The sequence below is a fragment of the Fonsecaea monophora genome (genome assembly GCF_001642475.1).
Source record: "Fonsecaea monophora strain CBS 269.37 chromosome Unknown Scaff73, whole genome shotgun sequence".
NCBI classification, from domain to species: Eukaryota; Fungi; Ascomycota; class Eurotiomycetes; order Chaetothyriales; family Herpotrichiellaceae; genus Fonsecaea; species Fonsecaea monophora.
This window is the reverse complement of record NW_019174004.1, coordinates 139,230-165,073: the sequence shown is the minus strand read 5'-3', so window position 1 is coordinate 165,073 and position 25,844 is coordinate 139,230. Positions and strand designations below refer to the sequence as shown.

General features: G+C 52.4%; 10 protein-coding genes across 10 annotated transcripts; 5 read left to right on the top strand and 5 right to left on the bottom strand.

Moving 5' to 3' along the window:
- Nucleotides 1-326: 326 nt before the first annotated feature.
- Nucleotides 327-1,480, bottom strand: AYO21_08464 (hypothetical protein; the record flags this gene model as incomplete). Its single annotated transcript, XM_022658408.1, has 2 exons — nt 327-992; nt 1,331-1,480. The coding sequence occupies 2 exons, from the start codon at nt 1,478-1,480 to the stop codon at nt 327-329; spliced, it is 816 nt and encodes a 271-aa protein (XP_022509339.1).
- Nucleotides 1,481-1,878: 398 nt separating this feature from the next.
- Nucleotides 1,879-5,010, bottom strand: AYO21_08463 (hypothetical protein; the record flags this gene model as incomplete). The annotated part of the gene is made up of 1 exon (XM_022658407.1): nt 1,879-5,010. One exon carries the CDS (start codon nt 5,008-5,010, stop codon nt 1,879-1,881), a length of 3,132 nt encoding a protein of 1,043 aa, XP_022509338.1.
- A 587-nt stretch (nt 5,011-5,597) lies between these two features.
- On the top strand, nt 5,598-7,357 carry AYO21_08462 (hypothetical protein; the record flags this gene model as incomplete). Its single annotated transcript, XM_022658406.1, has 3 exons — nt 5,598-5,768; nt 5,833-6,111; nt 6,188-7,357. 3 exons carry the CDS (start codon nt 5,598-5,600, stop codon nt 7,355-7,357), a joined length of 1,620 nt encoding a protein of 539 aa, XP_022509337.1.
- Nucleotides 7,358-8,111: 754 nt separating this feature from the next.
- On the bottom strand, nt 8,112-9,986 carry AYO21_08461 (hypothetical protein; the record flags this gene model as incomplete). The annotated part of the gene is made up of 3 exons (XM_022658405.1): nt 8,112-8,179; nt 8,241-9,660; nt 9,711-9,986. The coding sequence occupies 3 exons, from the start codon at nt 9,984-9,986 to the stop codon at nt 8,112-8,114; spliced, it is 1,764 nt and encodes a 587-aa protein (XP_022509336.1).
- A 1,460-nt stretch (nt 9,987-11,446) lies between these two features.
- AYO21_08460 (hypothetical protein) lies at nt 11,447-14,246 on the bottom strand (the record flags this gene model as incomplete). The annotated part of the gene is made up of 3 exons (XM_022658404.1): nt 11,447-11,859; nt 11,916-14,152; nt 14,224-14,246. The coding sequence occupies 3 exons, from the start codon at nt 14,244-14,246 to the stop codon at nt 11,447-11,449; spliced, it is 2,673 nt and encodes an 890-aa protein (XP_022509335.1).
- A 2,267-nt stretch (nt 14,247-16,513) lies between these two features.
- Nucleotides 16,514-17,938, top strand: AYO21_08459 (hypothetical protein; the record flags this gene model as incomplete). The annotated part of the gene is made up of 1 exon (XM_022658403.1): nt 16,514-17,938. One exon carries the CDS (start codon nt 16,514-16,516, stop codon nt 17,936-17,938), a length of 1,425 nt encoding a protein of 474 aa, XP_022509334.1.
- A 1,258-nt stretch (nt 17,939-19,196) lies between these two features.
- Nucleotides 19,197-19,976, top strand: AYO21_08458 (hypothetical protein; the record flags this gene model as incomplete). Its single annotated transcript, XM_022658402.1, has 1 exon — nt 19,197-19,976. One exon carries the CDS (start codon nt 19,197-19,199, stop codon nt 19,974-19,976), a length of 780 nt encoding a protein of 259 aa, XP_022509333.1.
- Nucleotides 19,977-20,673: 697 nt separating this feature from the next.
- On the top strand, nt 20,674-21,429 carry AYO21_08457 (hypothetical protein; the record flags this gene model as incomplete). Its single annotated transcript, XM_022658401.1, has 1 exon — nt 20,674-21,429. The coding sequence occupies one exon, from the start codon at nt 20,674-20,676 to the stop codon at nt 21,427-21,429; it is 756 nt and encodes a 251-aa protein (XP_022509332.1).
- A 300-nt stretch (nt 21,430-21,729) lies between these two features.
- Nucleotides 21,730-23,673, bottom strand: AYO21_08456 (hypothetical protein; the record flags this gene model as incomplete). Its single annotated transcript, XM_022658400.1, has 1 exon — nt 21,730-23,673. The coding sequence occupies one exon, from the start codon at nt 23,671-23,673 to the stop codon at nt 21,730-21,732; it is 1,944 nt and encodes a 647-aa protein (XP_022509331.1).
- Nucleotides 23,674-24,099: 426 nt separating this feature from the next.
- Nucleotides 24,100-25,704, top strand: AYO21_08455 (hypothetical protein; the record flags this gene model as incomplete). The annotated part of the gene is made up of 1 exon (XM_022658399.1): nt 24,100-25,704. One exon carries the CDS (start codon nt 24,100-24,102, stop codon nt 25,702-25,704), a length of 1,605 nt encoding a protein of 534 aa, XP_022509330.1.
- Nucleotides 25,705-25,844: the final 140 nt, after the last annotated feature.

The window sequence follows — 25,844 nt, the reverse complement described above, 5'->3', positions numbered from 1 at the left end:
TGTGTTTCATTTGTTTGTATGTTGTGTTGTCTCTCTAAGCTCTATTTGTTTTGTATATTCATAGACAGGATGTATATTTGTTGTTCGTTTTTTGTGTGTCGGAAATGTAATAAGAGAGTACGGATGTCGCATGCTTTGGGTGGTTTGTTGTCGTATTTATCGTTAAATACCACGTGTTCTCCTTTTTTTTTTTTCTTCATTTTTCTAGACAACCCACTTCTTTTCCCTAAAGGAAACCCCAGCGGGTTTTTTTTTTTTTTTTTTAAAAAAAAAAAAAAAAAAAAGGAGGGGGGAGATGGGGTTCCCCGTCCCCGACCAAGATCGACTCAATACATGGTCCATCCGCCACTGACGTTGAGCACCTGGCCCGTGACCCAGCCGCTCTCGGGGCCGGCGAGCCAGGCGACGACATTGCTCACCTCGGGGGGAGTGCCGACACGGTTTTCTAGCGGGGTGTTGTCCATCTGCATCTTGACGATGGCTGGGGGGATGGTGTCGAGCATCTCGCTCTGGACAGGGCCGGGCGCGACGCAGTTGACGGTGGTGCCGTGGGCGCCGAGCTCGGCGGCCCAAGAGCGTGTGAGGCCCTCGAGCGCGGCCTTGCTCGACGTGTACAGCGACAGGGTAGCGAAGCCGGCGCGAGCCCCGACGCTCGAGATGTTGACCACCCGCGACCGCGGCGGCATGTGCGGCAGCACGGCCTGCGTCATCAGGATGACCCCGCGCACGTTGACATCGTAGACGCGCTCGTAGTCGTCGCGGGTGATGCCGCCGAGCGGCCGCGCCACCTGCACCGCCGCGTTGTTGACCAGGATGTCGATGTTGGGTCCGAACGCGGAGAGGGTCTGCGCGACGATCTCGTCCGGTGCGGAAACCTGCGAGAGGTCCGCGCGCACCGAGATCGCAGAGGATGCGTTGGGCAGGTTCTCGATCTTCTCGACCAGCTTGGCCGCGGGGGTTGCGGAGGATGGTGATGTGTAGACGATGACGACCTGGAGAGAATCAGAACAAGGAGACACGGTTGGTTGGTCGTGTGAGATATATGGACGAGGAGGAATATGCATGTGTTAAACGGGGAGAGAAGCAGAGGAGGGAGTAAAGGGACAGGAGAGGTAAGAACCAGCTGTGATGGGAGAGGAAGATGGACCACCACCACCACCACGACGAGGATGGCTAGATAGCATGAATCTGCGGCATATAGGGATAACAAGTGAAACTCCTTCTTTCTCCATTTGCCATATTCCTCACCCTCTCCTGGCCAGTTCTCATCCTCTCCACGCGCACCGGCTAGAACGACCCAAGGAAAAACCACAGCAGACTAGGTACTGACCTTTGCGCCCCTCCTCGCCAGGTCCAGGACCATGTCCGCGCCGAGTCCACGACTCGACCCCGTGACAATCGCAACTTTGCCTTGCAATGTCTGCGCGGGAAGGCTTTCTTGTCCGGATGAAGCCTGCTCGCCTTTTGTCGCGTCCGCCATGGTTGGTTTTGCGGCCAACCGTGGGAGGAAGGTTGAATTAGGTAGGTAGCGGGGCAGATAGGTAGGGTGGATGAAAGGGCTATGGGTAATTGTTAATAGAGAATCGATTCAAGAAATGAAGTAAAAAGCAGTTGAAAGAGTGACTTTTGGGTGAAGAACTGGAGAAACTGTATATATATGAAAGCCTTGGTTGAAGGCGTGACGTTTGTATATTTGTACGTGGACCAAAGTCAAATGGGCCCCATGCGTGCGGCCGCACATGCCGCAATACGCAAGCCAATATACAAAATACGCCCATACATGTCATGTTACACCACAGCGGCGTCCTACAATCTCAATCTCAACTTCACGCACCGTGTTCTTAGATGGCTCAAGTCCTTCTTTCTTTCTTGCAACAACTACATGATTTCCATCTCCCACCCTTTCCACTCGGGAAATTTGAACGCCTCCTTCCTTTGCTTTGCGGCAACAAGCCAGATCCTCTTGATCTCCTCATACAACGGCCTCAACTCGCCGTCTTCGGGTTTTTTGGGATATTGTCTCTCGTCCCAGAAACTGCCATCAGGGTAGCTCTCCACCTGGGCCACAAACTCACACAAAACACGAAAATGCGTGGTCCACTCCAATTGACTGCTGCAATAGACCACCGCCTTCAGCACCGTTGCAGCGGACGCGACGGATCCGTTCGTCGATACCAGGTAGAGCCATTTCTTGAATATGTCTGCATCGAAGGGGGTTCCATTATGTCCTTGGACGTACCCACTTGCATAAATAGCCTCGACAAGTTCAAGCGTTTCTGCTGGATGTTGCGGACCGATATTGGTGATGAGGTGTCTCAACACGGCGTGGTCGACTGGTAGACCTTTTTTCTCACGCCCATCATAATATGCCACCAGCGCGGCTGTCAATGTTCTGGGTCCGGTGCTCCCGTCTTGGTCGAACAGTTCGGGGAAGGTTCGCTTGAAAACGCCCATACCGCGCAATTTCTGGCCAGAATCACCATCGCGGCGTCGTTTGGAAACGATATCCATCTGACTCTTGTTGCTCAGAAACAAAAGCTTTGTGTCGCCTCGAAATGTCTTGACCAGATCTACTATTGCTGCCATTTGAGTCGCAATATCACTCCTCAACCCCTCGGGTTGCATTTCGTTCGGCTGCGGGTTTGTTGACGAGTTACGAAGATCAAAGGCGAGTGTGAGCAATTGCTCCAGACTCATCTTGCGAATATCGTCCCCTGACACACTGCCGGTCGACATCTGAGCAGAGGCTGTACATAGCCGGTGAGCCAAGTCTGTCTTGATGAGTTCGATAGCAAATTCCCTAAAGTTTGGACTGAAAGGATTTTTCCGACACCCATGAGCAATTGTCAGACAAGCTCTGGCAACTTCTTCGCAGCTGGCGCCGACCTCCATCAAGGTATCCGCAAGTATCCATCCCCCTTGGAGCAGATCAAAACCCAGGCCCACTCTTGGAAAGGCCTCCTTGACCAAACGCACCCATTCGACGACCAGATCGTAACGGCGATCTCGGATGCAGGCGCAGATAAGTGTCCTGGAGATAAGCCCGGTAGGTATCAAACCAGCGTACTTGATGGCATGGACCGTGAAGCCAAAGGACTGGGCGGACGGATTTTGCGCCGCGTGCTGCAACAGAAGTCTTTGAAACAGGCGGGCGAATTCCACCGGTCGAAATCTCGAGGTGTTGACGCCGTGAATCTTGTCCAACGTAGACTCGACCACAGCCCAGTTACCCTCGCAGGCATTCAAAAACGTGTATTCGCTTAGAATGTCAACATACTCGACATTCCCCAACATTGGCCACAGCTGATCGAGGACAATGTCTGCACTGTCCGAGTCTTTTAAACGGACGAGAGCTTTGAGAACAGGCATAATGATGTCTTGAGAAGGGACGAGCCCATGCCGTCGGGCTATATCGATCATCTTTTTTGCCTCCTCAAGACATTCTGAGACGGTGTGCTGCTCTTCGCAGAAATAGTTTAGGTATTTAATCGATAGCTGAAAGGCTTCAGTAGGATCCGTGGAGTCCTGTTGTAGTGAGTCGGGGAAAAGGATGTTCTGAACTCTGCTGGAAGTGGTGTCTGTCTCTAAGAGATACTGTACGAGGTCAAACACTGGTTGAATACTGAGATCTTTGAGCCTGAATAAGCTTCGATGCTCGTAGAATACAGCTTCCGCCATTGCCCAATTCAAAGTACTGGGTCGAGCGGTAAAATGTCTCATGACAGCGAGCCAGCGCCGGTACTGATAGTGTCGCCTCATTTTCCTATTCTCGGGCTGTATGAATTGATGCAGGCCAAAGAGAGTTTTCGGGTCCAGGATGTCTTTGGCGTGATTGACGAAGTCCTCCGGTGCCGAAGGCAGCAAGCATTCGACTGCAACTGGATCCCAGGGCAGCTGTGGGATTTGGCTGAGCAAATCTCTCAGAGCCTGATCTACACCTTCGTCATCGAGGTAAGCAATCAAATAAACTGCTCGATCCCCACGAGCATGGAACGCTCCACGTATTGTGGCCTCGACCTGCTGGTCTTCGTGGTTTGACACTGGTATGGATGTCGTCTGGTCAAGAAGCGGATCCATGGATGGAGAGGCTCCTTTCCTGTCACTTTCTTCTGGAGGAGGCCGCCCTTGACCACTACCATCCTCTGTATGCAGCGCATTCTGCGGAATTGGGAACTCGGGTGTATGGTGGTGATTGCCGTCATCTTGGATTGGCGTTTCCCGCCCGTGCATGGAATCCACCACTGCGACTCTTCTGATGCGCAAGTCCGAAGTGCTCCTCTGACCCTTCTGAGGTGTATGATCATTCTTAGACTCCTTCGGCGGGGAGTAAGCGGAGACCTTTCCTGCAGAGCCCTTGGGGACACGACCAAGCCAATTCTGAAGATTTGTAGCTCTGTCGACGTCCAACTTGTGCTGATGTTTTGGATGCATACTGGTTTGATAACTCGGTGTTCTATGTGGCACCTTGCCGACCCTCAGATGCTTCTCCGCAGCCACGCCATCCGTACCACTTCGATCCGTCTCAATTGTAGGTGCGGTCTGGGAGGGTCGGCTTGTTGCTTTGGAGGAAGGAACAAATTGGATAAAGGGTGGATATTGAAGTTCAGCCTCTGGAGGAAGACTCTCTGATGTTATGTCATGGATGTGTTCCGAGTGTTCCTGGAGAGCTACAGCGGAGAAATCCCTTGTCGGAGTCTTCTTCTTCCTCTTGGTACTTCTCGTGCTCAATGTAAAATCTTCACCTCTTTCTGCAGCTCCAATCATAGCATTGAGTTGGCTGGCGCCTCTTCCATGGGACAACGACCGTATGATTTTCTTGGACTCGAGAGCCTGTTCCGCCAGGCGGACTCTCCGGTTGACTTCATAGTTTAGGGTCGCAATACCGCAGACACCTCCCAGAGTGCTGGCCACAAGGACGGGAGACGATAGGGCCAATCGACGCAGAGCTCGCAGAGCATTTTTGGAGGGAACGATGGCTGATTGGGATGCTGGATGTACTGGAGGATTCATCGTGAGGTTGTACTCCGGGACTGGGGCGCTCGAAGCCTAGACAGTGGCAACGAGACTGAGCCGTTCATTGATGGAGGCACATGGTCAGGTATCGAGGACTCGCAGCTTCAACTGTTGTATGCTGGGGTCATAATAACATTGGAATGACAAAGTCGCTGGCGGTGCTTGAGTGCAAAGTATCATGCGATTCGAGGTCAAAGTCTCCACCTGCGGAGAAAGGTGCGCGAGTGAATGAATCTGCCAAGTCGCAGTTGGTTGCCCTCTAGCCTCCAGCGTCCAAGCCAGACCTTCAATGCTGTTATCTCCACCAATGCTCCCACGTTCCCATGCGCTCATCCAGATACGGAATATGTACGGCTGGCCCTACTCGTGCCATCCCTTGGGGGTTTGGTGCAATGACAACGACCGATCTCAAAGCCACTAAACGTACTCACAGCACATATATCGTCCTTGCAATGTCGACCATCCGAGCACTCCGCTCGCTTTCCTTCGTGGGCTTCCCTGAGCACGCCGCCACTGCTGGACACAGGGACTCGATCTTGCCAGCGTGATCTCAGGCGTTGGAGACCAGTGCCGTGAATGTGGCAATGAACCTGTTCAAAGCGGATGATAACATAATTCTGTCCGAACAGATCTCTCCAGCTCCAGTTCGGAGCGAGCAGAAGAACGACAGCGAGGACCAAATTGCACTTCAGGATGTCTCTGCTATTTCAGCCCATGTCAAATCCCATTCAAGCCATGAGCATACGGGTCCTCATGTGAGTGTTTTGTCCTACGCATCTCTGAGCATGCGCACCAGAAATGCTGACTTTCGGATCTCAGGCAGAGGTCCGTGCCAGACATCGATATACGTTCCGTCGACCCCGGGCTCTTCAGTTCTTGTATCGATCTCAGGTCGTCCATGCCGGGGACGAGCGCGGACTTCCTGAGTCGGTAACCCGGTCGAGCATATCCAGCCATCTTCCCGAAGATGTCGCCAAGGAGAGGGAAAGACTCGATCTCTTCATCGATCTGATCTGGGTTGGCATTATCAGCAATCTCTCAGAAGTGTTCTCGTCATTAGCCTTCAGACCCAAAGATCCACACATAGGCATTGCATCGGTAAGGCACGCGATCCTGGTGGCGCCTCCGGCCTCCGGAGGATCCCAACTCAATGGACTGATTCTGAGATGCATAGCTCGTCTTTATCTTGGTCTTCATGCCTTCGTGGCGGATCTGGGACGCGATGCGTGAGTTTCTGAACAACTACTACATGGATGACATGATACAGCGCACTTTTACCCTATGGATTCTGTTTCTTTCGGTCTTTTACGGCAATCAACTGGCATATTTGACTGAAGATATCGACGAGGCCAAACAATGGGCCATCTCGACATATCTCGTTATTTTTGGTGCCTTTGGAATCATCGAACTGGTGTATTCGATCTTCATCAAGTGGCTGCGAAAGCTACTCCTCTTCCAGACCATCCTTCGACTCCCTTCAATTGCGCTCTGGGTCGCTGCCATCAAGATTCCAGGTGCCCGTGCTATAGGCCCTGTCGTTGGTGCAACCGTCTGCGAGTACTTTTGTCCCATTATCTTAGATTCACCAATGACAGAAAAGCTCCTCCCAATCGAGGTCAAGAAAGCTCTAGACGTACACCACTTTCAATCGCGCATGTCCAACTTCTTCATCATCATCCTTGGCGAGGGCGTGCTGCAACTTGTGAAGGACGGTCCTCTAGGTCTCGGTCTCAACAGCAGCACAGGGGTCATGATTTGGGTGCTGTTAATCTACTACGAATTCTCGTTCCTCTACTTCAACCGTGACGGGAGTAGGACGTTCATCCCGGCCGCCACCCACAAGGGACGCAAGAGCTTGTCATGGGTCTTTTGGCACATTCCACTCTTCGCCACGATCTTGACCTTTGCCTCGGGCGTCATGTTCATCGTCCGCCACCAACCCGATGCACCATACAACTCACTCGCCGGTCCATCCGGGGAGCCGATACCACGGGAGGACCTGCCGCGCTACTTGGATCGTGCAGTGTGGTCGTGTGCGGTTTCGCTGGGGATCATCATGCTCAGCATGACAGTCTTGGCTCTGCTGGACAAGTCCCTGGACGAACCGGCCACGCTCAAGGTCAACAACCGATACGTGCGGCTCTCGGGCAGGATCGTGTACATCATTGTGATCCTGTGCGTGCCCGCCACCTCGCATCTGGACCCGCGACTCTTTCTCGGCATCGCCGCATGCATGCTCCTCGGCGTGACTATCTGGGAGTGGAACGTCGGGCTCGACAGGGGAGGGGCGCTGATTGAGCCTCTGGGCCTCAGCCACATGATGAGCCGGGAGTTGAAGGCCTAGCATTTGCATGCCTGGTCAAAAGGGCTGGTAACAGAGTGGAAACCACACACTCAAGTCTGGATAGAATGAGCCTCACGATTGCAGTTTTCATGTCTTATCTTTCCATTGAGGCAGGCATGTACCCGTCCATACCTACATACTTTGTCCTAGGTATCTAGTTATGTATACCTACCTAGCAAGCTAGGTATGTAAGCATGGAATTAGAAACAAGCCTTTCTAGTGTCTGTGTGTGTCTGTGTGTGTGTGGAGAAAATGCCCAGTACAATAAAACATCTGATCATCATGCCATGCCGTGCCGTGCGAGACTCGGACTTGGAACTTGGACTTGGCTGGTTCGACCCGACCTGAATACACATATCTGTAACAGTCCGTACGGTATGTGCATGCCACACCATGAGCAAGCCCCACGAGAATGAATCCAGCAAGATCAGAGTGAGTGGCTTCCAAGAGGGTTTCAGAAACCATGAACAAGTCGAAGCAAGGCGAGTAGAAAACGAGTGTAAGAATCTTCCTCGATGAGTTCTGGCTCAGGTATAATACCTAGATAGATAGACAGATAGATACCTAGGTAGATATGTACCACATACATACAATGCTGTGCAAAGATGAAAAAAAAAACATGCCTCGAAGATATGCCCCAAACTCCATGGCCATGGACAAGACAAAGGGTGGACCGACAGGAAACCAAAACAAATCTATGGTCCTTCCAGGTATAATATATGGCAAGAAACAAGTAAATATACACAAAAATGGCTCATTCTAGATGGTCGTCGTCGCCTTCTGTTTCGTCAAGATGCACGGCAGATGGTTCCACAAGATAGACTGTGTGGATTGAATTAGCAAACGCCTCTCAAAGACAAAGGAAGGGAGTCAGGAGACGTACCGTTTGGCCTCAAGAACCAACTGAGAACAAAAACCACGACAAAAATCGAGGCAAGGCAAATGAAGACAATTCCAGCGTAGATTCCTACCGTTTGACTGTAAATCAGATTAAAGACCGTTGGCGCCACCACACGTGCCAGAGCATGCAGAAGACCCGATGCCCCAAGCACTTGACCCGTTCGGTCGGCCGGAATATGTTTCGTGAGAGAAGATTGGAGAGTAGGCGAGCCGATCCCTCCAAGAGATGCAATCATGCCAGAGAGTACCATGATCGCACCAGACGGAGTGAAAGCATATCCTATATACCCGACAAGGTCGAAGATGATGGCACCTCGGATGATCCAGATATCGAGCATATCCGAACCTTTGTGTCCTTTGGATTGCATCTGTGCAGGTCCCCGGAAGCACCTGGTGAGTAAGGGTAGAATGAGGACCAACCCCGCCACGCGACAGATGTTAACGGCGGAGAGATACATGCTCGAGTTGACCGCTGTCCAGCCGAAGCGGTATTCCGCATAGATAATCATGATTTGCACGGTGCCCATTGCCACGCCGAACATCATCGTATCGATAGCCGCGAGCACGAACAGGTTTTTCCGCAAGGCCGAGCTGGAGCCTTCACCTTTCGGTCGCAGAACCCAAAGTGGTTCGAAGAGGTTGTAGTTCTTGATGACCGTGAGCCAGTTCTTGTCGGGTAGCTCAGCCCGAGCAAACTCTCTTTTCTCCTTCGCTAGCAATTGTCGCTCCTTGGACAGTGACTCGGGCACCGCAATTAGGGTGAAAACAATAAAGAATGCGTTACACGCGAGGGCCAGGTAGAACGCAACCATGACTGTCCCTGTCACTTTGATCAAATAACCCGACACGATGGGGCCCAACGCAATCCCGGCAAAAAGTGTCCCGTGGAAATAACCAAATGCGACAGCTCGGCGTTCGGGGGATGAGCAGTCGGACGCATACGCAAAGGCCAAAGCCAGAGCCGTGGTGAAGGAACCACACAGGCCGTCGATCAAGCCTCCAAGAAGCAGCCAGTAAACAGAAACCTGACCGTTGGTCTGGCCGACAATGATGGTGATGATTTCGGCGGCGAGCGCGCCGAGGGAGGCAGTGACCATGACCTTCTTTCGGCCGATTCGGTCTGACAGCGACCCCAGATGGGGAGATATTACGGCGGAAAAGATCCCGCTGAGCAGATTGATGTAGAGATTGAAGTTGGCCACCCGGGACTGCACATTGGGATCTCTGCACTGGGGGTTCTCTTCTCCGAGGACCACAGGGAGAAACTTGAAGTTTGGATTCTTTGACGCTTGCTCCGAAAGATAGTCCTTGCAAATTAGGTCGAGAATGAGGTATGTTTTGGGAACAATGATGCCACCAAAGGCGATGCAGAAGGGGAAGAAAGCAGGGAGAAGCCAGAATATCTGGACAAGGTAAGCAACAGTCCAACTTAGAGGGAGAGGTAAAGATTTACTGAAGGCGTCTTGTACCAGGGGAGGTCGCCGGAGCCATGAGCACCATTCCAAGGTTCATTGATGGCCCTCTCAAAACTTGCGCGAGCTCTTTCATGTGTGACGGGCGTCTTTCGACGGTGGTTCGGGCTCATCAAAGGGCTCATCTCATCATCCTCGTCATCTTGGCCGTCGCTGATACGGAACCTTGCATGTGTGGTAGGATGGCTGTGGCTTTCCTCGACCAGTCTAACCTCCTCTTGCGCCTCCTCTGCGAAGGCATCTTCAGGGTCCAGCATCGCGACTTGAGATAGGGGAAACTCGTGGGCAGATAGTTGTTCCCGGGCGGTAGGAGGAGGAGGATTAGATGCCGGATCGATTGGGTTTAGAGACCTCTCTCTCTACCGCATCTGGTCCGTGATTCTAGTGTCGAGGGAGGGAGGGGGCGGTTCGAGATTGAGTGACGGTCGACCTAGACACACAACACACAACTGCAAGACTTGATTGATAATATCAATGGAATATCATGCTAGAGTCTTGACGTAATGATGGGCATGTATCTCTCGCAGGCAACGATATTGTATTGGACACGATTGACTGGCGCGAGTCGGAGAACTACGAACCGGACGAAGGAAGGGATGGCACGATGGCAAGGATGGACGATTATGCAGGGTGCGTGGACAACTAGTATCTTGGTATCCGGTTATCTGAGAGCTTGACTACCTCCTAATGGGGACACGATAAATAAAACGAGGGCACAAGGTTCGTCCGTGTTCTGGCCCTAACTACGGAGTGCTAGGGACTCCGTATGAGTCCGTACCTGTAAAAAAAGGGGAACACTTGTACTACTTGTACCGAGTGCTCGGTATACCTCGTGCCACTTGAAAGAGTAAGTGCGGCGCCCCCCCCTCAACTCCTTGCCTTTGATCATCTTATCGGTCGGCCTAGATTCTTCCGACTCCCGATTGCCAAGCCCGGCAAGTCACTGACTACTAATAGTAGAAGATACTTCCGAATAGATAAACCTGGATGGGCAGATGGGATGGGATGGGATTCTTTTCCTTGTTCCTCTCGTCAAGGCTTCATCTCTCGCTCTGTCTCTATCTTCTCTCCTCATTCAAGGCGTATAGCTCACATATAGCGGCAACACATCCACTTTCCTCTCCACGCAGACACGGCATCCACCCAACGGGAACATGTCGATGGGCTGTTGATCTGCCCTCGCGCTTTATCCTTCTCGTCTAGAACCATCACCATACCTGAGGCTCGTGCAGATTCTGTCCGTTCACCCGGCGCCTCGCAATCACATACCAGCTTGCATAATGCAAAAATCTCCCCCCTTTCATGCCCAGGCATATCGTTGTGCAAAGCAATGATAAGAAGAAGAAGAAGCTCCCTGTGACCTGGGCAAGCATTTAATGCAAGATCGTTTCCCGTTCAATCATCAACCATGAAATGACGATCGTCCTCGTCCCCTCTTCCCTCTGGCATCTCTGGGTCTTGATGAGAAATGCACGGTCAACCTCTTCACTCCCATCATCTTTAGATTGCTTTCAAGTCGTTGGCATGTTGTTTCTGGCTGGTCTAGACTTCGAGTGCCACAATTCTGTATAGTCTTCAGCGCCGTATCCAAGATGCAAATGGAGTGTAGTGCCAGTCGGCGCCTGTATGATCCTTTCCTAGTAGCCATTAAATTCGTACCCCCAGAGCCCCAGTCATGTCCTTTGTTACCGCCGCCTGAAATTCCCATGCGAAATTATCATTGTCGACCCTTTTCTCGCCATTTCAAAAGTTCGCTTAGACTTGCTAAACTGCAGCCCATGCGCATAAAATCGTTCCGCAGCAGTTCGTCGGCACTGGCGCGGCTTCTGACGTCGACACAGAGACAGACACTGAGGAATGCCTTCAGCTCCCGTGATAGTTTATTGGGGTTCTTTAACCGCGGTGTGCCGTTGGTCGCAATCAAGAACAAGGCCTTGAGGGGCTCCTCGTTAAGATATGGCGGCTCCGATTCAATCATCTCGATGGCCATGATGCCCAGAGACCAAATGTCGACCTTGGGTCCGTACTCCTTTTGCTTCACAACCTCAGGCGCCATCCAGTAGGGTGTCCCAACCATCGTCGCGCGTTTGCTCTTTGACTCGGTGAGCTTAGCACAGAACCCAAAATCGGCTAGAGTCCATGTCAGCAAAATCATCACTTTCGGTTAGAGAATCCGGGTCACTTACTGATCTTGACATTACCCACACGATCGAGCAGCACATTGTCACTCTTGATGTCTCGGTGAATGATGTCTTGAGAATGCAAGTGAGCGAGACCCTTGCAGGTTTCGTAGCAGATTGTAGCAATCTGATCCTCGGTGATCACTGGGTTATTGTCGATGATATCTGTAAGCGCACCACCCTCCATAAACTCCATCACCACCCACAGCTCGTTGTTCTGTTCCTGGAGGAAAGAGTCGAGGAAGTTAACAATATTAGGATGTTTGGAATCTTTCATGACGATGATTTCGTTGACGATCAGCTCCTTGCGAGGTTGATTGCGGAGATCCATCTGCTTGATCGCCACCTGGCCCTTAGGGCCATGTGTGCGGTATATTTCACGCGCAACAGCTGATGTTGCACTTTCCTTGACTCGGGCCACGTACACCGAACCAGACGCACCTTGACCAATCTTCTTTTGTTTGCTGTATGACTCCAAAGGATTGTCTTTGGACACCACCTGCTTGAGCTTGGCCATGACTTCGCTCTCGCTCATGCTCGACATCCGGACTTCCTTGGCTCGCTCTTCGACTGGCTTCTTCGCTGTCAATGCAATCTCAGCCTCTTTACGAGGGTCAGCCGCAGGTTTTGCTTGTGGCTGTTTGGCGACATTGAGAGGTTTGGGCTGCTGTACAGATCCCTGCGATCGACTCGCAGATTGTCCATTGACCCCGTTGGTTTGTGGCTTGGTTGTATTATCCTTCCGGGATGCTTCATCTGGAGGATATCTGGCGTTTGGTGAAGGTTGACGATCACGCTCTCTGCTCTCCGGTGACCGTAACGAAGTCTGGCTGGAAGAGAGTGACTGGGGAATGGACTTTTGGGAGCTGCTGGTCGGAGCAGAAGGAGCCGGTCTTTGTGCTGTGGGATTTTGCCTTGCCGACCCGGAGGATGATTGCTGGGGAGCACTGGGAGCGGCCCTCGCGGGGTTGTATCTGGGATCTTGTCTGTTAGGCCCACGATCAGAGCTACCCCCGTACCCTCCGATCTCCTGCTGGGCTAACGGTGGGCGTGTCTTCGGTAACGAAGCGTTGTAAGCTTCTTGCTCTCTGCGGCTGCGCTCTATATCTTCTCGCTCCTGTTCCCTCTGTCTTTCAACCTCTCTTGCCCGCTTCGCTTCCACCTCCATCTGACGTCGCTTTTGCTCTTCCATGGCGATTGCTTTAATCCGGGCGGCATCAGCCTCCATGTCGTATCCACCCTTATCTGTTTGCGCCCGTTGCAAGGGCGGTTTACTGGGGGGAGTCCCTATCCGGGAAGGTCCTTCCTGATATTTGTTGATGAACTGATTAGAATTATATCGTTGCGCATCTGTGGGTGGTGCTGGCCTTGGGGGAGCAACACTATTGCCCCCTGTCGTGTATCCAGGTTGTTTATTCGGCTGTGTAGCTGGGGGAGTGACCATGCCGGGGGTGTACATCTCGGGATGCTGCTCACGCATCTTCTGGTCTGAAACGAATTGTAAAACTTCAATGACGGCCTGCGGGTTTTTCTTGTAGTCGTCTCTTGTAATAGCGGAATTGTTCAACAGTTTCTCCCACTCCTGTGGTAATCCAATAAAGCCACCTGTTTGGGGGTCAAAGCCAACATGGATACGATGGCTGAAGTTTGTAGGGTTACTCACACCGCCCATGCCCGGGCACCGCTCGTATATTTTGTCGATCCAATCATAAATCTCGTCGTCGCTCCGGACTTCACAGGTGATTGTCCGGGTCGGCATGTCACGAGCCATGATGATTTTACCACCAGCATCTTTGGGATTTGCAATGCGGGTGATCTCGAAGGCCATCCGGGTCTCCTCTGAACGAGTCACCCCCGTCACGGTATTCAGTTGGATGGACTGCATGAGCTTTCCATTCTCGCTCTTCAAGAAATCCAATCTGAACTCGCGGAGAATCAGGTATCGTTGGTTCCATTGCGCTAGGAATTTGTCTTCTTTGCAGCGCACATGGCCTTCCTTGATGATCGTGACCGGGCCCGAGGGTTTTCCATTTGTTGACAATGATAGAGAGCTGCCGTTGGAGAAGTAGGGCGCACTTGGAGTGCTGATGGCTGGCGAAGCGGGGCCTCCTCCCAAGGACATGGACTCAAAGGTGCTCGTCGGTATCGAGGTAGTTGAGCGCTGCAACTCCAGATGTCGAGGTCGATCGGTAGGGGGGCGAGGTGCTGGACCTGGATTCATAAACTGGCCCGACGAGTAGAAACTGCTAGAGGGTCAGCTGCGAGACCATCAAAGTGCGGTGGAGTTTCTCAGTCCGGCTGTAAGGTAACATACCCATTTTCGGGCCCTGAAGCCATTGTCGGCACGATGTCTGGAAGGGCCTCCTCTGCTACACGTCTGGTATGGTATTGTCCGCGGGACGCAAGACAGGAGGTTGATATCGTAGCAGAGTTGGAGTTCAGTGAGCAGCAGCAGTCGGTTGAGAACGCGCAGGCAGTGACAGCATGCGTGCGGCTCCGAAAACCTGAGAGTACCGAAGCGAGGTAGACGAGCAGGAGCCGGAAACCGTCTTGCGAAGTTTCAGTGAATCTGTTTGAGATACTTCTGTACTGAGTCTTGGCCTGGGGCTGGTGTGTTGGTGAGCGCAGTCTGATCCACACCGATTGACGGACGATACTTTGGGCAGCGCTATGGGGTCAAAGAAGGTACTTTGACGTGAGTATCAATGAATAGACAATGGCATTGTACGCCAGGGGCCGGTAAGACGTCTTAAGGTCGTGGCTTTTGGATCTAGAGAATAAGAATTGATTTAGGGAGCAACAGCGAAAGCGAGGGTGAGGTAGCGCAGCCGGAGGAACAGGGCTGGGCGACGGGCTCCCAGGTCCTGTAGGAGGGAGGATGGTACGGGTGGGCGAGCGCACGAGTAACAGACCCCAATGGAGTCGATTAGGGATCAGGCTGAAACCTGTAAACCAGGAAGAGGAGTATAGGATTGGCCTGGATTGGTCCAATAGGCGGCCCGTCCTTCACTGCAACGACGGGCGGCTACAAAAAGGTGGAAGAGATGCAGGAGGTGGTAGGAGGCGAGGAGGATGGTGCGGTGGGAGGCAAACAAATAACTGGGGGGCGTGGGAGGCACCCAGCAGGAAGGAGGAGGAGGACGATTGGGGGAGACAAGCCCTCTGCGCTGGGCATCAACACGCCTGGATGAGTCTTCTTGTGGTAGTAACTCCGGTTAAACAGCCAGGGTTACTGGGGCCGCCCAGGGACGTGGGTACCTAGCTAGGTACGATCTTCACTGAGAAGATTCAACCTCAGGGTCACTTGTCCGATGTACCCATCTGAAACACTCTCAGGAGTTGGAAATTCGCGGGACAAATGCGTTCAATCGCCTTTGATCCACGCCATCAAGCCCCAACTGCGTGCCACCTGCATGGTTAATTGCTTTTGGTTTCTACGAACAAGCCCTGCCTGTCGCGTTCCACAGCCTATCTGTCATCGGGCCCAGACAACGAATGAAAGGCCATGTACCAGGGTATCCGATGTCTCTTTGTCCTCCCTAGTCGCAAACTGAACCAGCCACCCTCTGGGCCTCCCCGCCATTACCGAGATGGATGAGTGTTTCAAAAAAGTCCCTCCACAATTTGGTCAAAGTATAAAACTAGGAGATGTCAAAGGCTTGCAGAAAGAGGAGGTCATTGGACAACAGTGACGACAGTGACTTCTTGATCGATTCGATGTCTGCGGAATGGTCCATCTGTTTCGACAAGCTGGCAGTGAATCTTGTGAAGTTGTCCTGACTGGGGGGGATTATCTTCCATCCCTGAATGATGATCAAATGGTGCGGACCGGCCCACTGGGATATCACTCCGATACAAAAGGAGAGAGCCAAAGGAGAGGTCCAAATTCCGCTAGATGGCAATTCCCCATCCGTCAAAGTCAATAGCGGATGGATTCATCGCATAGCCCTTCCGAGAATCAGGACGATGAGCATTCCATAATTATATTCATCCTCCGTACATACGAGGTACTCATTTCCCCAAGATAAGCAGCCCCAAAAGAGCGGCACTGTCATCAAGCTCGGCTGAGTCGCTTATTGATTACCAATATCAGGGGCACCAGGGGCACCAGGAACGCCAGAGTCCCAACAGTACAAAGGTTGACGAGGCTGAAACTTCTGTCGCAAGGCTGAATTGTCCTTGTTCACTTAGTTGACTATTTGAACAGCCACCCTCCCTGGTTATACTTAGTCGGAGTAGTCTGCCAGTATTGGGGAATCTGTTGGCAACGCATTAAACTTGCTCAGTCTTGTATGCCTCGAGAATCTGAATTTGTAAAGTCCTAAAGGGCGACACAAAATCAATATTGATGGTTGGTGTCTGTTCTACCCCTCGGTGCCTCCACAGCCAATGACGCAAGGCCTGGCCGTCTTCCAACTCTTTTTTTTCTCTGCGGGTAAACACCATAGGAATCGCATTTCTAAGCGGGGGGCGTCGCATTGATTCCTTATAAGCATCTGCCCTTGCAAGCTCCGAATTGCTCTTCTGTCTTTCTTTCTCCTTGTTGCTGATTCCTTTTTCCATACACACTTCTCTTAAAACAACCCCCAATCTATCAGCTCAACATGTCCCACCCTCAACCCGTGCCTCGGCCGCCCGATAATGTGGAACCTGAGGATGATGGCCTGCTCGACGCAGATGAGGCTGCGGAGGAGATACTAGACGACGACCCTGATCACCCAATGGACGATGAAGAGGACGAAGATATGGAGGGGGAAGAACAAGAAATCCAACTGCAAAACGACTCCGCCGCACACTTCGACTCCCACGCAGACAGCATATTCTGCATAGCGCAACACCCTACCAACCCATCCATCGTGATCACAGGCGGCGGCGATGACGTTGCATACCTTTTCAACGCATCCATACCTAGCACGGATCAATCCACCAGCACCCCTCAGGGTGAGAGAAAAGGCATTCAGCCACTTCAAAAGCTGGACGGGCATACCGACTCGGTCAACGCAGTGTCCTTCACATATCCCCGGGGCGAATACGTGGTAACTGCGGGTCTCGACGGAAAACTGCGCACATGGAGGACATCAGAACCCTCGGGATCCAAGAAATGGACATTCGTTGCCGAAACCGCCGAAGTAGAAGAGATCAACTGGGTTGCACCATGTCCCAACAAGGATCATGAGAATGCAATAGCCCTTGGCGCCAATGATGGTTCAGTTTGGGTCTATCAGATCAACGCCGACGATAAAGCCAGTCCTCTCACAATCGTTCAGGCGTTTTACCTTCACACTGCATCGTGCACCGCGGGAGCGTGGACGCCAGATGGTTCACTCCTGGCGACAGTCTCAGAAGATGGCAGTCTGTATGTCTCTGACGTCTTCTCCACAGGCCAGGCAGTCGTCTCATTCACCGCCGCAGACCAACGCTTTGAGGTTGAAGGAGGTCTCTACAGCGTGGCATGCACTCCGTCTATGGTTGCCGTTGGCGGCGCAGGCGGAAACATCAAAGTCGTCGGTCTGCCACAGCCGGCCGATCAGGCAAAGAAGGCTGGGGGCTCCAAAGGCGCCGGGAAACAATCCCAGGCGTCTTCGGCAGGTCAGATCCTTGCTTCTTTGCAAGCGCAATCAGATGGCGTCGAGACCCTTTCTTTCTCCTCTCCCCCCCTCAATATCCTTGCCTCGGGAAGTGTCGATGGTTCAATAGCCCTCTTCGATACAGCTCATCGCTTTGCAGTGCGGAGACATATAAAAGAAGCGCATGAAGAGTACGCCGTCGTCAAAGTCGAATTTGTCCGAAATCCGCAAAAAGGTGGATGGCTCTTGACCACCGCGGGTATGGACGGTGTTGTCAGGAGATGGGATGTGAGGGGCGGAACGACGGCGGCAGGCCAAGGGTTCGTTCAGGAGTGGAAGGGACACAGAGGGGAGGGAGAAGGGGGCGGCATATTGGGGTTCGTACAAGGTGGCGATGGGAGCAGAATTGTCACGGCTGGTGACGACGGTGTTGCATTGGTGTTCAAGGCGGACATTGCATGAGACGATGAGACAAGTTGCTTCCTCGACCTACTTGTATCCGTGCCCAGTTGGACATCTCAATTGATACGCCAACGAGAATTACCCTTGGATCCGACTCCGAATCTCGTGTGGATGGAGACCAGAAGTCTTCACTGGATACATCACCGTCATCATGCGTTGGTCCCAAGGTTTCTCAATGCTGGAAACGCCTACGCTGATATCACCAATCACCTCGAGGCCGACAAGGTGGATCTTTCTGTCTATGTTGGTTTGAATGTCAACATGAGAATCCGGGACCAATGCTTGGGGTGCGCTATAGGGCCCGGGCGCAAGCCATGCGACAAATAGAACGCTGTTATGCCGCACGAAAGAAATTGAATTGACGAATTCTCAATAGGCTGTGAGATCTCTCCAATGCTTCACTTGTGCTGGCGCTGCAAATTCGCCCATGCGGTCCACCACTGTTTTGAAGGCTTCCGGGGCTCGATGAGGCACAGACCTATCAAGCTGCCCACCACAACCTCAACCACCAAACATCACTGCCCTCTAACTCGTCCACATACTGAGGCCACAAAACGCTGGTATACCTGTTTGTCTGACACCTGGTCGTGAGGGAATCTTGAGGCGACAGCCAGGCAACCAGAGAGGACAATAGAATTCCTTGTTGCCATCTTGGTTGCTCCTAGCGCGAGGCTGATCCATTGCAAGCATAGCATGCGGATTGCAAATGGCGGACATGATTATGAGGAAATCTCACTTTCCGAAGCATGGTGATGCAATCGCCGCATTCAGAAAGATGTTCCATGGACAAGTTGTTGTTGGGCGGATGTGCGAAGAAGAGAAAAAGCGCAGGCAAAGGTCGCTGTCTGACATCGCTGGAGGCACAAATGCATGTTCCACATGCTGAACTTTTACATTTTGGTTGGTTCTTCAATCTTGCACGGCCGTACCGGAAATTTCATCCCACGTTTATCAAATCTCACTACCAACATTGCAGGCGTGATCTATCGTGGAGATAGTGAAACCCACTGTCCGGCCAGATGGGGAGGGCGAGGGTACAAGGCACAAAGGGCAAAAAATGTCGATGAGCGAGCGGCAACCTGAAGAATACCTGTCGAAAGACATAAGGACTCGATTCCTTCCTTCATCGAGCCTTCTCCCTGTCTCTCGTCCTAACTCCTACCCGGTCACCGCCGTCGTCACAAAGGCAAGGGTCCTCCAATTTTCCCCTCCCCTTTAAAATTCCTACCCGAACACCAACACCACCAGACTGTTCAACATGTCTCCGGCACGCTTCACAAACAAAGTTGCGGGCCAACGTATCCTTTTGATGGGCGGCACTGGGGGGGTCGGCATCAGCGTTGCACAAGCACTCATTGAATTTGGGGCATCAATCATCCTCACCTCATCACGAGAGTCCAAGGTCAAGGAGGTGTGTACTCAGCTTGCCCATGACTACCCCGATGCCAAGGGACGCATCTCCGGATATCCCTGCGACTTGGCCAGTTTCACTGTCGAAGAAAATATTGAGGATCTGTTCAAGAAGGTGTGCGATGTGGACCATATTGTGTACATGGCTGGAGACAGGCTGCCCATGATCCCGCTTGAGGACATTACGATCGAAAAGTGGTATAAGTGCAGCCAAGTTCGAACCATTGCTGCGATCCTGGTTGTCAAAATCGGAGTGAGGTTCATGAAGAAGGATCGGCATTCTTCCATCGTCTTAACAGGGGGTTCTATATCCGAGAAACCAATCGCTGGAGGATGGTCGATGCTAGCACTCATTGGGGCGGGATTGAATGGCCTGACACGACAGCTGGCCTTCGATCTGGCACCCATTCGCGTCAACTGTGTCGCTCCTGGGGTTATTGAGACAGATCTTTGGCAGGGTATGGATGAGGAGAGCAAAAAGGAATTCTTTGCGAGCCACGAAAGCAAGATGCCTACCGCGAAAGTCGGACAGCCCGTGGACCTGGCTGAAGCATACCTATACTGTTTGAAAGATGCCAATGCGACGGGAATCGTGATTCACTCCAACAGCGGGACATTCTTGGTGTGAGATGGCAGACTGAATGGAATGGAAGCTTTTTAGCCAGTACCACCACATAGTGTTGAGTGCCGACAGGGACGTGATGGATGCTGACAGATGCATTGACCATGCATATTCAATACGAACATTTCAAGCGAGTCCTTTTGCCTCGTGTTTCCCTAGCCCTATTTTTGGAACTAGATTGCTACAAGTAATAGTACGAGGACGACCAGGCGTGCCGGCTAAAGTGCCATTGACTCAGCCTTGTCGGTGGCCGTATCCAGCCTTATCACGTGGAGGAGAGGGTAAGGCCTGCGCTCTGCTCTGTATCTCCTTCCAGAGATATGCCTTCCCTCTCTCCTATTTCGCACAAGTCGAACAAAGACGTTTTGGAGAAGCAATCACACATCTATATCTCTGAGAAATGAGAGCTCAAGTTCTCAACAAAAGCACCAAAGTCTACCAACGGGCGACTCAGTACCAGGGTTAATTTTGATTAGCAACCAAGAAGGGGAGAGATTTTTTAAATCTCAAGTGGACAGCCTGTCGAAGGAGGAGCGCATTCAGCGATCTCGAAGCGAGCGTATACAGCCTCCTAAACAACATCCTTTGCGCTCATTCCTGAACCTTCAAATTCTCTGGGACAAGAGGTTCCTCTTTGTTTCCACTTTGCGCCAAAAACTCCCAATCCGCAACCTACAACCCACACCTCGACAACATAACAACTATGGCTGCCCGTCCGACGCATTCTCACACGGGTGCCCTCCTGCCGGCCATCCTGATGCTCCACGGTGGCGGGTCCAACAGCACGGTGTTCAAGATCCAGTGCCGGCGGCTGATCTGGAACCTGGAGAAGCAGTTCCGGTTCGTGTTCGTGCAGGCGCCCATCGAGGGCACGCCGGGGTTCGGCATGCTGCCCGTGTTTGCGTCCTGCGCGCCCTTTTACCGCTGGGTGACCCGCAAGTTCAAGGCCGGCGAGAGCGACCAGGAGGCCACGCCGCAGGACGAGGTCGAAGCGGTAGATAGCGTCATCCTGCAGGCGATGGAGGCCAACGGCGGCGTCGACAGCTTCAAGGGCATCATTGGCTTCTCGCAAGGGGCACGCCTCGTCCCCGGCCTGCTGCTGCGCCAGAAGATCCAGGAGCGCGACGCCGGTGAAAGTCGCTGGAAATTCAAGTTCGGCGTCATGATTGGCGGCCCGTTCCCGCCCATCTCCCTCTCCGAGTCGGTCAACGTGCAAGACTACGACCTCCTCAAGCAGGTGCCGACCGTCCACGCCTGGGGCCGCGACGACCACGTCAAGCCCGGCTGCGTCGAGCTGATGAAGGCCTGCGAGAGCGACAACTGCTTCCAAATGGATTTCGAGGGTGGTCACCATCTGCCCCTCAAGGACGTCGAGGCAAAAGACCTGTGCGACCTGATCATGGCGGCGTGGTACGCGGCTGGAGGCACATACGGCGTCAGCGCCAACGAGACGTATTGATTCTTGGGGACTGGAAAGGCCAAGTTGAAGGACCCTGTGGATTGCTTCAGACGACACGATATTGTCATGATGGGAAAGCCAGCAAGAAGTCCAACAACAGTTTTCGCGATGATAGAGTATAAATTATCCAGATATTAGATCTTGACGAACATAAGCTAAGCTGCAGTGTAACTCTCAAAATGCAACATTCATGAATATCTTTCTGGATCGTCTCAGATATACTGGTTAATTCGTATCAGACACCACAAGCAGGCCATCCCATATAATATGCCAACAGTCCCTCACGACAATATCTCCTGCTTAACCTCCACCGACCATATTCCCCACAGCGCCGGCCAGTTCTGAAAACAAGATGCCCTTGAGCACGGTCTCGCCCTGGTGTTCTGCCCAGTGGCCCGCGTCGACCAGCCTGCGCTTCCACCCCTTCTTCTGTACCTCGCTCAACTCCTCCCATTTCTTCAGTGTCTCCTGCTTCACGACTTCGGCGTCCGACTGGAGAACCTCGGTCGAGATTTCACCTAGGCCCTGCTCCCGCACGATGATGGCTTTGGGGGTCTCCAGGTTGGAGTTTTCCTCGACGAGATCCTTCAGCGAATCTGTGGCCGATGACACGGCGGACGAGAGGGTCGAGGTCATTTCGTCCACGGAGCTTTTGAGCTTCTCTGTTGCGCTGTGAGCCGCGACAGGGATCTCTGACCCGACCGAACTCATCTGGTCCGCGAGAATATAGGGCCGGGCGACAAGTTCGCGCATCCGCGGTGACAGCCAATTCGGCGCCCCCAGGACTGGTGGCACAACGCCACGGATCTCGCAGAATGCCTGCATGAGGAATGCCACCAAGCCGACGACCACAAGGGCGAAGAAAACACTGAATGATGTTTGCACTGCTTCAGAACGACCTGGAGGCACGAGCACATATCGTGGAGACTTGGCTGACGGTGGGAGGAACGGACGGAGAGGGAGGTAATGGACCACAACAAATTTGTCGACGCCTACAGAAGCCAGGCGAGCGAATTGAGGCCCAGCTGTGTCGGCGGCCGCAAGACTTGGTCCGGTAAAGTTGGACAAGACAAGACGAGTGAGGGGCCCATTATGAACGCCTTTGATGAAGGTGTATGACCTGAAAACTCCCAATCCAGCCTCTCGCGAGAAGTCGAGCGCCAATATTTCTATCGAGCTATCATCCCCAGACTGTCCTGCGACGGCGATGACGAACTGCTTGTCGCCTTGTTCCGATTCTGTCAGGCTGCACACATCCAGCCCAACCGCCGCTCTAATAGACTTATTGAGTTGTTTCCGTAGGGATATGCGAGCCTGCGAAAAATCCTGACTGACTCGAAGGACCAATAGATCTGCTCCAGTCCGCGATGGGCGATTCCTAAGAAGCAGCAGATGATGAGGGGTCAGAAAGCGTAAGGCTCGAAATTTAGGTCTTTGTGAGGGGGGCAGTGAGGTGGAGATTTCAGCGGCGCGGAAGAGAGACGTTGGCGCATCAGGCTTGGATGAGCCAGAGAGCTGCTGCAAAAACACTTCATCATCTGTGCAATATGCGAGCAGATAGTCACCCTTCTCGTCGTCTTCGACTGCAAGATCCACGTCCCCTGCCTCACGGTTACCAAGCTCGATGCGAGAAACCACATCATCTGAGCCGGGTTTTGAGTTCGGGCGAAACACAATGACTTCATTGGTAGGAGCGAGTCCAGACGCGATAGCTGCGAGCCGAGGTTTGCCAGGCTTTTTGGTGGGTGAAAACCGTAAGACTCTTTGATATGTCTCGTTCTTGGTGGTGGTTGCAGATTTGAAAAGCGCCGTCCGACCTAGTGGCTGTGAAGCCGGTGTAGAGACCGAAGGCTTCTCCGCGTCTTCGTCGACCGCACTGCCATCTGCCCTCCTTTTCCTTGCGGGCAACCCAATCTTGAAGGACCTCAGGTGTTCGTTTTTCCCCGCGTTCTGGTCGGCGACAGAGCTGTTGATGCCAGCAAAGGCTGTGAGTGCCGTTGGAGATGACTCGGCAACAGCCAGGCTTGTAACGGAGTCTTCATCGCTCGGGAGTTGAATGTCAATAACCTCTTTCAGCTGTTTCCTTTGCGACGTATCGAGTAGGGAGATTTTGTTGGGGACGCCAGTAGATGAAGAGCCTCCGCCTCCACCAACGAGTAGAAAATCCGGGTTGAGAGGGTCAAAGTCGGCAGCGTAGAGCGGGTAAGACAATTGTGTCCTGGAAGAGGACACCGTAGGCGCCATCTCAGGGATGGAGAGGCAGAGTTCGAAGGTTACGGTGATGCGGTGTAGACGAGGAGGGTGACAGGCGGAGGCAAAGGTGTTCGAGAAGGATTATAGAACCGACGATTATATTTCTGCTCACAGAGTTGGTGGACGGTCTATCACAGAAAGACCAGCAGCTCGCAGCTGGTATGAACAAGTTGCTCTTCCAAGTTCCAAATTCACCGATTCCAAGATGGACGTCAGTACCTTCGCTTATCGATAAGCTTAGCACGAACTCTAACATAGCGCGTCGACTGCGCCGCACGTGATCGCAGGCTCCATATCAAATCGAATTTCATGAAGTCCGACCACCTCCCTTACTATTTACCAACGCTCGACTGTTGCAGCTACACACCACTACATCTACTAATACCGGCACTGTCAGCAGCCCTTATACTCCCAGTCATGCGCAGGAGATCGACATATGTCACTCACCCGAGTCGCGCTGTCAACCCAGATGACATTCAAGTTCGCCAAAATCAGCTTCTGCTGGGAGCATTGAAAGCAGCACGGGAAGAACGCTTGACTTTGGGTCTCGAGGAATTGCCAGCCGAGATAGCCGACTACTTGCGAGAATGCCATGAACTCCATGTCCGTTGGGCACCAGAACTTCCCTACAATACAACAGCCCCGTTTTTGTCAAGGATCTCCCCTGGTCTACACGTCCAATACACCCCTTTGCACGAAGATCAGGATGATCGACTTTGTGATCTCCTGCACAAAGTTTTCGGGAAGCAGCTTCGATGCGAATCTGCCGGCACCACCTTCATCAGTCCTCCTCTAATCTCCGAGCGCTTTGCTCAGACTTCTAGTCTACAATACTATTCTCTTCTCCCGTCGATCAAGCATCTCGTTGCTTACATATACCATTCTGCTTGCACGCCGAATGACTTGCAGTGTTTGCACACGGCGTCGCTTCTGAACATTGCTGATGCTGTGGACTTTGATTATGACAGCATTTCCCATGCTCTCACCTTGACCGTTTTCTGGTCCAAACAGCCTGCTGTATTCTACGACCCAATAGGCGACTTCACGACGCTTGATGCGTGGAACCTCGATGTGCAATCCAGAAAGGACGACAGGGTGGAGGTGGGCATTCTCAGCGCGTCACCACCGCCCGAGCCCTCGGACCTTCAGCTATCAGGCTTTCTTACTGTTGTGGGGGAAGATAATCATCCGAAAGCTACACTTTTCAGCTTTCCCTCGCGGCATCATACCTTTGGTCCAGATCAAGCAAAGTTCCAGAGATATTCTGTTTCATTTGATGAGCCTACAGGACTGCATCCGACCTTACGAATCTCTTTCCCTTCGGCAGTCTCATTGACCGAGCCTAAGAACAAGCCTCCTGGAAGCGTTTGTGCATTACAGACCTATTTAACTCTTCCTTCGCATATATTTGCCGACAAATATGCCTTTCTCAGCAATGATCCGCTTTTTCAAAAGCTCCATCATGTCGGTCAATTGCATTCTATTGCTGGTGAGACAGATCTAGAGGCTCCAAATTATGTCGTCAGCAAATGGGGTTCGACGATGCTGCTCGAAATCCAGACACCCAATGGAAGCGTTGGAGAACCTAAAGCTGCTAGTGGTTCGTGGGATGTGACCATACCATTACACCTACGGTATCTGGAACCGAAGAATGGCAGCTCGTCGGAAGTCGAAATACCTTGGCCTGCTGTCTTCTGGGCCTGCACCGCTGACGATGGTACCAAGTTCCCCGTAAATCCGTTCGATAGAATTCATCTTGGCTTCGAAGGATTGTTCGGCTCCAGAACAATGTTCTATCACCTTGACCCAGCCACGGCCGAGGGTGCAGCTCCAGCAAGACTGGTAGAGTGCATTTCCGTGCCAGTCTTGGACCTCAATGCTGCAAGTCCTTCCACAATTGAATCCCTAACCATTATCACGATCGCACTTGGATTTTTGTGGGTGCTACTAAAGCTGAAGCCCTGGTCCACGGCACGGTCCACCCGGGACAAACAGGCACCGGGAATCAAGAAGATGCAATGACAAGTTACTTGGCACTCCTCTGGATACGCTCAGAACTGAACAGAATCGCAGTGTATATCATGGCGAAAACCGATCAAGCACCGTTTCATGTATGATGTGGCTGTTTCGCCACAGGACTCACCAGGTACGGTTTGCAATAG